We start from the raw sequence: 11,224 nt of genomic DNA, 5'->3' as shown, positions 1-11,224 counted from the left end.
AATATAAATCTAATAGTATTATTAGTGCAAAGTTATAAAATTTGAAATAAACAAAGGTAGTAAAATAAATTTAAAAACTGAAATTTTTAAAATTTGAAAAATAAAAAAAGGTTTTGTAATTTTTTAAAAATAAGGATAATTTATGTTAATAAATTGATTGGAGACTAAAATTACACCGATGTCTTAAATAAAAATTAGTTTTATATATGTCCTAAATAGATCTATATAAATCGAATTAGGTAAACTCAATTTTTAGGTATTTACATATAAATCTAATTTTGATTTATTATATACAAAATATATATAGTAAATTGAATACATACATAATAAATTAGTATAAATTAAAATAAAAAATTTGTTATAATTAAATTTTTCTTTTAATTCATATATTAAAATTTTTTAATGTATTTTAATTTTTAATGTATTTATTAAAATAAAATTTACATTTAGGGTTTATAAATAAAATTGTAGTTGTCTTTTTTCTATATATATATATAAGATTATTATTATTATTATTATTATTATTATTATTATTATTATTATTATTATTATTACTTATTCTCCTGGGCTTTATATTGTTATTGTTTATTATTACCATAATAGCATTTCATGGCCCAATTTGAGTTTTATGTTCAAAAGAGCATTTTTTAGTCCAGTCAGTATGACCATACCCAAAAAAAGACACAAGATATTATCTTCCTTAACCATCAATTAATTTTTCAATTATGCATTAATTTATCCTGCAAATATCACCAACTACTTTTTTTCAAATGACAGATGATTGTGACCCATCTGTTGTGCATCAGCTGTTGTCCCCAATTGTAGCTACAGGTGAACCACGCGTCCACCGTTCCTTCTTGCCACTTCATTTCATCATGTATTGAAAAAAATTACTTTCAGCACCATAGCATTACCCTTTTTTTAAATGGTGTATATTGGTAAATAAAATATTTAATTTATTTATTTATAAAAAAAAATCTTACCAAGCTTTCTAAGTTTCATGGAAAGCCTGGCCAATCATAAAGTCGCAGATTTCAAATATACCCCCGCTAATTCCATTACTCCAACTCTTCTTCTTGTTTGTTCTCTTCAGCTGCAACTTACTCACCTGCTACAACTCAATCCAGTTCTACTGCTACATCTCCTTTCATAAAATCGAAAACTAGGGTTAGGGTTTTCATTTTGGGTCCTAGACGGTCATGGAGGCCGCAGTGATCGATGCCGGCTCAATGCTCCTCAAGGCCGGTTTCGCAGTTCCCGATCAACCTCCTGCATTGGTATCCAGTTCTTCCCTTCTTCTTCGTTTTCTTTCAACTTTCATTTCTCCAAATATGAAAGGAAAAAAAAAAAAAAGCAAATGGTGCTGAAATGCTGAATTTATTGATACAACAATGTGCGCGGCTAATTGTTCTTGTTTTTGGGTATATATGAATCAGATAATTCCCACACAGATGAAGCGAATGCTTGATGATGGGTCAGGAAATGATAATCCAGCAGTAGATGACTTTGCGGTTGATCCAGTGGTGAGAGGTTTTGTAAGTGATTGGGATGCCATGGAGGATTTGTTGCATTATGTACTGTACACTGGGCTTGGATGGGAAATGGGAAATGAAGGCCAGATACTATTTACGGATCCACTTTGTACCCCAAAGGTTTGGATTTTTATGTTTGCAATGTTTGTATTTGATTATTTTTTATGATACAATTGTGTTTTCCCTGGAAATCATTCTTAGTTTCTGGTTATAATTTGTATTTATCATGAAATAGGCTTAGTCCAAACACACATATGCTCTTCTTTTTTGAAATTAATAAAGGGTCCATTAAAATGAGCTTGTTATTCAGCTTATTTAGTATGGCCTAAGTACCTGCAAAGAGTCTTTCGTCCTGTTTGGTAAGCTCATTGAAGCGGCTTCTGAAATTCAAATAAGCTGCTTCAGGCATATTGTGTTCGCTATGAATGAAAAGGCATGTGAAGTCGACCCTTTGCAAGAGTTAGAAACAGCTTTGGCCATAGCCATTTTTATAATATGAAACAATTGACTTTATTGATTGGTTGAAATGCTCTTCCTACATAAGCATTTTGTGAAGTAACTATGTGTACACTATACAGCTTTTAGATTCTACATCTCATTTAGCAAGCTCTTCTGAATCAGTATGTAAGTTGTCAGGGTTGCCATTTTGGAGTGTATATGTCTTAGCAATATTCCACCATTTGTCTCTGCATATTTTTACACAAATCTGTTTTCTCCCTTACTTTACGTATTCCTTAGTTACACTGACCCAGTGGTAAACACTTCGCTACCGGCTATCAATATTAGATATTCACCTTAATCCAGCCCACAGATAGCCCTTTCCATGGCACTGATAACTAAGGCTCTGATACCATTGTAAGTAGCTAAGGAAGTGGGAAACCACATCTTAAAAGCTAGCTATTAAGGTGGAAGAACTACTCGCCTCTCCTTAAATACAAGATGTGGGACTTTGAGCACCCTATAATACCCAAGTCCCCAAGACATTCTTAATGCCCATTTGCATGCCTAAGTTTTTTTCGAGGCGGACTTGTCCCTTTCTTTTCCTTCTACATACTATGTTGTCTGCATGTTATCTGATCTTGACAATGAAACTTGGAGCAACAAATTAATAGCCTTCTTTTCTTGTGTACACACCTGTCAATAACATCTATATATATCATTGTTTTCCAGGCTAACAAAGAACAGTTAGTGCAACTAATGTTTGAAACATTCAACATATCAGGGTTTTATGCATCGGAACAGGCAGTGTTGTCGCTATATGCTGTGGGACGTATCTCTGGATGCACAGTTGATATTGGTCATGGAAAAATAGGTATCTTTGTCTGAAGTAATGGAACACAACTTAATATTTGCTTGAATTCTCTAAATAAAATGTTTTATTTTTTATTTTTTTATTTTTATTTTTTATCTACATGCAATGAGTCAAGTTCTGCATTTTTGTTTCTAAAAATATGTTTATTTATTACATCTAGGGATCTGTAGGCAATAAGACATAAGTTGTGGCTATTTTTTTTAATATGACCATGGAGTAAGGCAGTAAAAGAGAAATTTAGTTACTTTATCATGCTTTAGTGATAAAATAAAATACTACAAACTTGCAGAGTTTGTGCGTCAGTGCGTTTGCTTTAAAATGTTTGACCTAAAATTTTGTCCCTTGCTTATCATTGCATATTCATTTTTCATTGCCTTTCTATGTGCCTTCTATTTAGTTTTCACTTCTGGTTTAAGATTATCTGCATAACTAGGTGGAAAGATTTAGACACTTCTGTTTCTAGTCAGCGTAACTGGAGTTTGGTAGTCTTCCTATGTCAGTCCATGTTTAGTCTGTAGTTTCTCTAGTGGCATCATGGTATTTAATGAGAGAGGGGGTGTGGATTTATGTTGTGGTTAACTTGACTGACATGTATAATTATATTTCAACTATAATTATATTTGGTAAATGTAAATAAGAAAATTTAATAAATTTTTTTTTCTCAAAAAGAAAAATATATCATCATCAAGGTTAGTATATTTCCCTTGCCTTTTCTTTTGGCGGTAATTTCTATTTATCAAACCTAAATTACAAATACAAGGTTACATTTACAGATATGCTGTTAACGATTAATTAGTTAATTTATGACTACCAATACATGCTGAGAACTGGGAAATAAATACTACCTTTGTTTGGACATAACTGTCTATTTTTTTTTTCAAATGAAATTATCCAATTGAAAAATTTGAAAATATTTAATACTTTTCCCCTCTTATTTATCTCCCAATTAAAAGGATGGGCGTAAGTGAAAACAGATCATTCAAGAAGAAAGAGAATTCAGTAAGGGTAATTTTGTAAAACAAACCTAAATTTCTCTAGGATTGACGTTTTGAATCATCTCCTAAATCTATGAGTATATTTAAGACATGACAGTTTTTATCAAATGAATGAAGTAGCTTTTCAATGTTTGGTTTGAGAAGGATATCTATGTTGAACTTTGGGGCTGTCAAAGTACATAATTAGTGTCCACGTGTTTCTTTTCCAATTTTAACTTTGCTCTTGGTTGTACTAGATTATTGGTTAAGTGAAACTTAATCCTCTTGGTTCGGTAACCAGATATTGCACCAGTAATTGAAGGTGCTGTTAACCACATTGCCTCAAGAAGATTTGAGTTTGGAGGTACTGATCTAACCAATTTCCTGGCACAAGAACTTGGCAAATCCAATCCACTAGTCAATATCAGCTTGTCTGATGTTGAGAAAATAAAACAACAATACTCGTGTTGTGCTGAAGATGAATTAGCTTATCAGAAGACCCGGAATTCTTGCCCTGAGGAGAAACATACCCTTCCTGATGGACAGGTCTGCCTTTTGGTTCCTCTATCTAAAAGTTATGGCTTATGGTTCTTGCTGATTTACTTAACAATGAACTTAAGTTTGGTCAAATTCTTCAATCAAATTTATACTGTTTTAGAGCTGACTTTGAAGTACGAGTTAATAGTAGGATGCAAACAAAAATGAAAGGAATGGTGGGGTGAGGAACCAATATGTAGAGAGCAGGGCTTTCCTTGATTTACACAAAGCTTGTGGATGGGAGAGTAGGTAGATAACATTTGTTACCATGGAATATATTTTGTTTTAATGCCTTGGAAACTTTGAATTACATCATTTTGGCCAGTGATATGGAGTTTTATTCTTTTGTGATGTATATAGTAACCAGAGTTTTTGAGGTGTCCCATTTCAAGTTCTCTCCAAGCTGTGTTATAAAAGACTGTTTGAATTTTTAACATAGCTAAGCTGTGATTGGAGGAATATCAAGAAAAGGCCATGTTAAATGGGATTTATTTCAAGACTCACAACAATAGAGTTAATTGATTATAGTTATTTTAAGCTTTGATGGGGATATAGCCAATCATATGCCTCAAGGTTTTGGGAAATGATGTTTACATGGTATTATAGCTTTATAACAAATTGGTCTGAAGTTTAATCAGTGTTGCTCGTATTCTTCTAAATAAATTAAATTTTAGCATGTCATAAAGTGAGCATGCGACCGGTTTATTGTTTATTCATAAGCTCAATAAATTCTTAGGGTATGTGGGCACAGTATCAAATATGAAACCATTTGTGCATGTATCTTACCTAATAGCTTTGGCGTTTAGGAAAGATGGTTCATCACATGCTTCTATTTTCAATGATTGAAATGTTAAACTTCTGTAAGCCAAAGATTATCATTTCATAATCATGAAGAGTATCATAGATTTATTGAGAAGAAAATAAATTGTAAATTGCTTCAGTATAGATCTATTTCTTCTTTACGTGACAGTTATTTAATATGGATTAGTATTTTTCACTCAAATATTTGATGGTTTGTAAAGAATTTATTTGAGCATGTATTGCAAGTAGTTGGTTTCCTCAATACATTTTTCATATTATGAATCATCACAGAGAATGGTCAGAAAGGCCATGGATTTCTAGTGCCATAGATGTGATTTAATTCTTCTCCAGCACCCAGTTTATGGAGCCAAATTGGTCACCAGTCTCCACTCCCCAGCCCAGCCTAAGCCTACGACTTTCTCCTTTCTTTTTTCTTAACTCTGCTTTAACCACGTGTCTTCTATAATTTATGAATTATGACTTAATAATCTAACAGCTGAATTATGTTTAGGTGATAACAATTGGAAGAGAAAGATATACTGTTGGTGAAGCTTTATTCCAGCCATGTCTATTGGGTTTGGAGGCTCATGGCATTGTTGACCAGCTTGTTCGAACTATTTCAACTGTGTCATCTGATAATCATCGGCAACTCCTGGAAAATACTGTGGTCTGTGGTGGCACTTCTTCTATGACTGGTATATTATTATTTCCCTTAGTCTCAGCTACTATTTTGACCTGCTATATTTTTTATTCTTTCTCCTATTTAAATAATAATTGGCAGATCTTTGGTCTATGTTTAAGATGTTGGAATCACTGAATTTTCTGCTTTCTGAGTATCAGGGTGCCATGTTTCTTTTTGATGTTGGAATGTGGTTCAACAATTTTACTTTGTTATATTGGATTATGGTACAACTGAATATTGGTCCATTATATCCTCTTGTCCACTTCCAACCTTGATATCAACAAAAGAATTAAACTTATGAAATGAGGCATTTTAAATTTGGAATAATTGCTAAGGCATGATTATACATGTTATTTATTATTTAATTTCATTTTAATATTTGAATTGACAGATAGGATTATATGATTTTAAATTCTTTATTTTTGATAAAAGAACATTGTTAAGACAATGACAAGAAAAAGGGAGATAAGAAAAATCCTCGTTAGAAACATAGCTATCAATCTTTCGACATGTTTGAGAGGGAAAATCTTGTAAAATGATTATGAGCATTATACCAAGCAGAGGCCAATATCGAATTCTATAAAACTTGGTCATTTAATATCCATCATTGAAGATGCATGCGTTGCATTTTTTTCTTTTTTGTCTTATACATTAGCTTGTGGTCTTATAAACTGGTCCACTTGTATCTTTCTTCATCTTAATAAACTTCCTCTTTTGTCTCTACTTGTACTACTAGTGGACTGACGATTGCAAATGACTAGATTATGGTGTGCCACTACTGCTATAACAACGTTAACCTACTCTAGAGTTGGCTTTAATACACTGAGACCTCAATATTTTCGAATATACATTGCCATCTACTAGTACTTAAATTAGTTGTTACACCATAATATATCTTCTTTAGAGCCTTATGTAGTGAATGTATGTAAAAACGTGTCTAGATCTGTCTATCTTTAGATAAATAGAGGAGTGATATTTGAACACCAAAGTACTTTTTTTTTTTTTTTTTTTGTTTAAACTTTTGCAGAAAAAGTACTTATTTTATTTTGTGTTGTTTATTTGTGCTTCTAAAAAAGGTAAAAGCAGAAAATAAGTAGTTTTTCAGAATTTTTGAGAAGCAGGTATAACATAATATTACATTTTAAAAATATTAAATAATTAGTTATTTAAAACTAATTATTTAGTATATATTTTATATCCAAACATAAGCATGACAACCTTTATTCTAACTTTATTAAAAAAAGTACTTATATATTTGTTATATCCAAATACTTTAACTACTTAAAAAGTACTTTTATAACTACATTCAAATACAAAATAATTTTCTAATTATCTTTTTGCTTTTGCTTTTAAAGAAGTATTTCTTCCAGCTGCACAACCAAATAAGCCCATAATATATTAAATAAACTATATTTTACTATTCTATTCTTCAGTGTTTTTTGATTCCGGTTTCTTCTTGCCAGCAAGTAAACCACTGTTTTTTAATACATCAGTTTATTTAGTTTGTTGATGGCGAATTGCTAGTCATCTACAGCAATCTAATATCTTATTTATGAGAAACCTGTTGTTTTGCCTATTTGCTATGGCATGCTAATGTAGTATCGGTGCAGGGTTTGAAGAGAGATTTCAGAAGGAATCTAGCTTGAGTTCATCTGCTATTCGACCTATGCTGGTTAAGGTAAACCTCCTCCCCCCGTCTTCCCCTTATGCGAAGTACATAGTGCAACATGTCATGTAGCCATTATATATTTTTGGTAACTTTCCAACAGAAATACTAGGTTAATGTAACTGCACAATTTGGTGGTTGCTGCTTTTGTCTACAATTTATCATTTTATTTGTTTCCTTTTACGAGTAACATGCACTCGGACCGGCATAAGCATAGTTTTCCCTTATCTCAAGAAATAAGACTGGTGCTGATCTCCACACTTATTCATTGGGTCAGTTTGGATTGGCTTTTGAAAAAAGTACTTATTTTTTTCATCTTTTTAAAAAAGATCTTTTTTGAACAGAGAAAAATTATTTCACATTTGGATAGGCTTTTTAAAAAGTGTTTTTAAGTATTAAAAACCTCTTTTGCTTTTGCATTTTTCTAAAGTAGGGTATTGCTACCTTTTAGAAAAAGCAAATAATTTGCTCTTTTTAATAAAAATATTTTTTTTAAAAGACGTATCCAAATAGATTTTAAATTGAATAAAAGTACTTTATTTTTTAAAAAAGGTATTTTTTTCATTAAAAAAACCAATCCAAACTAGTACATTGTCATCCTATAACTGTACTTAGATAAGCTTTATTATTATTCATGTTCTAGTTTAATTTTTCACTTGGTGGGTAATCTCTGGCTTATTGCAGCCTCCGGAATACATGCCAGAAAATTTAACCATGTATTCTGCATGGGTGGGAGGGGCCATACTAGCCAAAGTAGTTTTTCCACAAAATCAGCATGTAACTAAGGCAGACTATGACGAAACTGGACCTTCGGTGGTTCATCGGAAATGCTTCTAACAGAATTCATCTGCACGATTTCTTCAAATGGCCAGTTCCTAAGCACTTTTATTAGAGCATGTGGTAGGCCTCGATTAACTTTATATTCTAAATGCTTGTCTTGGTAGATGTCTAGCTGTTTTTGCGATTTAAAATATTTTGGTGGATCTCCATTAACTTAATCCAATCAATGTTTCCTTCCACCAATGTCCATGGTTGATGCTTTTGGTAGAAATTTCTTGAGAGAAAATCATGTAAACACGTATGTCTGTGGCAATAGCAGGTTGCTTATCTTTGTAATGAGTAGAGCCCGAAAGGGGTTGTTCCTCCCTTGGTGACCTCTACTTTCTCCCTGTTCTCTACGCCTCTTCTATAGTAATTGGTAATTTTTATTTTCTTGTAATTTGCTATGCCCTGCTGATAATACTTTTAATTTGTTTTAAAAAAATTGGTTAGATACACATTTAAAATCTAGGGATAAGTATGATTTTGGTCCCCAACGTAGAGGCTGAAAATTTTTTTCGTCCCTCGTCTTTTTTTCGTTCTAAAATGGTGCCCAAGATTTCAGTTTGTTTTAAAATGGTCCTTCGGACCAAAATGCCCCTATCCCTTCTTCTCCAAAATCATGCCACCACCACCACCACCACCACCAGAACCAGAACCACCACCACCACCCCCCACCCACTGCCACTCCATCACCATCTCCATCACACCAACCAAAACTCAGAAAATCAACAACATCATCGTCATCCTCATCAGAACTCAGATCCAGAACTCAAAAACTCAACTCAGAAAATCATCATCATCATCAAGAACCCAGAATCAGCAACAACAATACTCCAAATTCAAATTTTAGCAACAACAATATTCCACAACAAATTTCACAAAAAAATACAGAAATTTCACAAAAAAATTCAATTCACAGAATTCACAGAAAAAGAAGAAGAAGCGGCGGACGGCGGGCGACGGTGCGGCGGTGGGATCGGCGGTAAGAAGAAGAAGAAGAAGAAGCGACGGGCGGTGGTGGGTGCGGCGGCGGAAAGAAAAAGAAGAAGAAGAAGAAGAAGAAGAAGAAGAAGAAGCGGCGGCGGACGGGGGCGGTGGTGCGGCGGCATGGGTCCCCTTCCTCTCCCCTCCCCCCTTCCCCCCCCTTCTCCCCACCCTCCCCGCTTCTGGATCCCCCCTTTCTTTCTTTTTTTCTTTTTTCTTTTTTTATTTATTTTATATTTATTTTATTTTATAATTTTTTTAATAAAGGGTAATTTGGTAATAAAAAAAATATAATTGGTAAAAAGGACGATTTTAAAACAAACTGAAACTTTAGGGACCATTTTAGAGCGAAAAAAAGGCGAGGGACGAAATAAATTTTCAGCTCTTACGTTGGGGACCAAAATCATACTTAACCCTAAAATCTACTAACATGAAAATGGCAAAGTACAAGCATGCCTAAGTAGAGCCATTTTTTAGATCTTTTGTACTAGTCTCGACCCAAAATGAATGCCTAAGTAGAAACTGAAAAGGTTTAAAGTGGTGGTGATGTGTAAATGTGGGAGAGAAGAACTATAAAGTAGCTTCTTTCCCTTTGTATTGCATTTGTCATAATAAATCTGCTAGTGAATACAATAAAATATAATGATATTCTTTGTTGTAATGAAGTTTCATGTGCATGAAAGTGTTTAAAATTGAAAATTAACTGTCTTTGTTACAGTAGTCATGGAGAAAATCCAGTCCCCTTGAAGTTTGTATAATGGAGAAATGGAGAATACATTCCAAACTCTGCACTCTAGCTTTCATACTCATTCGCAGTTACTATTATTTCAGAGTTAAGAATACTTTATTCGTTTAGGTTGCAACATTAAAGATGAACAAAGAATGTTTATATGTTTTTCTAGTTTTATGTCAAAAATGGGCCAATTTGTTTAAAAGGAAAAGTACATTTAACTATGAAGCAATGTTAAGGATACAATGCTTCTGCAAATGTCTTTTTTCCGTTTTGTTTAATCTATTTTTAAATTTAGCTTTACAGTATGCTTTTTTCCGCAAGATTTAAAAAAAAAAAATTAAAAAATGCTCTTAACTTTTTAGTTTGTTTTAATTTTGTCAATAACGTTTTAAATATTTTCAATTATACCCTTAAACATTAACACCATTAACTACTAATGGTAAATTATAGGGTACAGATTTAAATATACAGATATTTCATTTGAGTACAAAATTATTGACGCTAGGGTACAGATTTAAATATACAGATATTTCATTTGAGTACAAAATTATTGACGCGTGTTGTGTCTGCTAGGGGAATGACATAAGAAAGAGAAAATGTTAATGTATATAACGGGTTTGTTATTTTATTAAGGTATAGAAATAAGAGACAATATATACAGATATTTCATTTGAGTACAAAATTATTGACGCGTGTTGTGTCTGCTAGGGGAATGACATAAGAAAGAGAAAATGTTAATGTATATAACGGGTTTGTTATTTTATTAAGGTATAGAAATAAGAGACAATTACACTAGACAAATAACAGAATTGTACTACCACCGATTGTTGACCTTTCTTTAGTTTATACTTTATATTTTTTTTTTCAAGTTGAATTTGAATTTTAATATCATACCCATAGGCAATAGCCATTGTTTTCAGTAAGAAAATTTATAACTAATCTAAACTATGATGTAAAATACACTAAGGCACTCAATTTTTATAATATTAATGGAAAATATTTATTTTGAATATTCAATATTGCAGATAAAAAAATATAAACAACAAAAATAGTCAACTATTAAAATGCTACAATTAAGATATAGTTTAAAAGTTCGTGTATAAATATAAATTGAGTGCATTGTACTTAAAATATAATTATAACAAAATTTCTAGCACTATATTCAGGATATATATAATTTA

General features: G+C 32.2%; 1 protein-coding gene across 5 annotated transcripts; it reads left to right on the top strand.

Annotated features, from left to right (window-relative positions):
• Nucleotides 1-813: 813 nt before the first annotated feature.
• On the top strand, nt 814-10,298 carry LOC107613730 (actin-related protein 7). 5 transcript variants are annotated; one of them, XM_088496892.1, is made up of 8 exons: nt 814-831; nt 1,094-1,277; nt 1,437-1,652; nt 2,703-2,844; nt 4,120-4,364; nt 5,668-5,851; nt 7,449-7,516; nt 8,189-8,723. In XM_088496892.1, exons 2-8 carry the CDS (start codon nt 1,200-1,202, stop codon nt 8,339-8,341), a joined length of 1,086 nt encoding a protein of 361 aa, XP_088353018.1. In that variant the 5' UTR covers nt 814-831; nt 1,094-1,199; the 3' UTR covers nt 8,342-8,723. The 5 variants fall into 5 exon arrangements, 3 of the variants coding, with proteins under 3 accessions (XP_088353018.1, XP_088353017.1, XP_016171345.1); XM_088496891.1 differs by lacking the exon at nt 814-831 and adding an exon at nt 859-877; XR_015896446.1 differs by lacking the exon at nt 814-831 and adding an exon at nt 10,032-10,298 and having other exon boundaries at nt 976-1,277; nt 8,189-8,404.
• The last annotated feature ends 926 nt before the right edge of the window (nt 10,299-11,224 follow it).

Source organism: Arachis ipaensis, chromosome B8 (genome assembly GCF_059453495.1).
Source record: "Arachis ipaensis isolate K30076 ecotype BB chromosome B8, ASM5945349v1, whole genome shotgun sequence".
In the NCBI taxonomy this organism is placed as follows: Eukaryota; Viridiplantae; Streptophyta; class Magnoliopsida; order Fabales; family Fabaceae; genus Arachis; species Arachis ipaensis.
The sequence above is the reverse complement of the archived record's forward strand: the minus strand, read 5'-3'. Positions and strand labels throughout refer to the sequence as shown.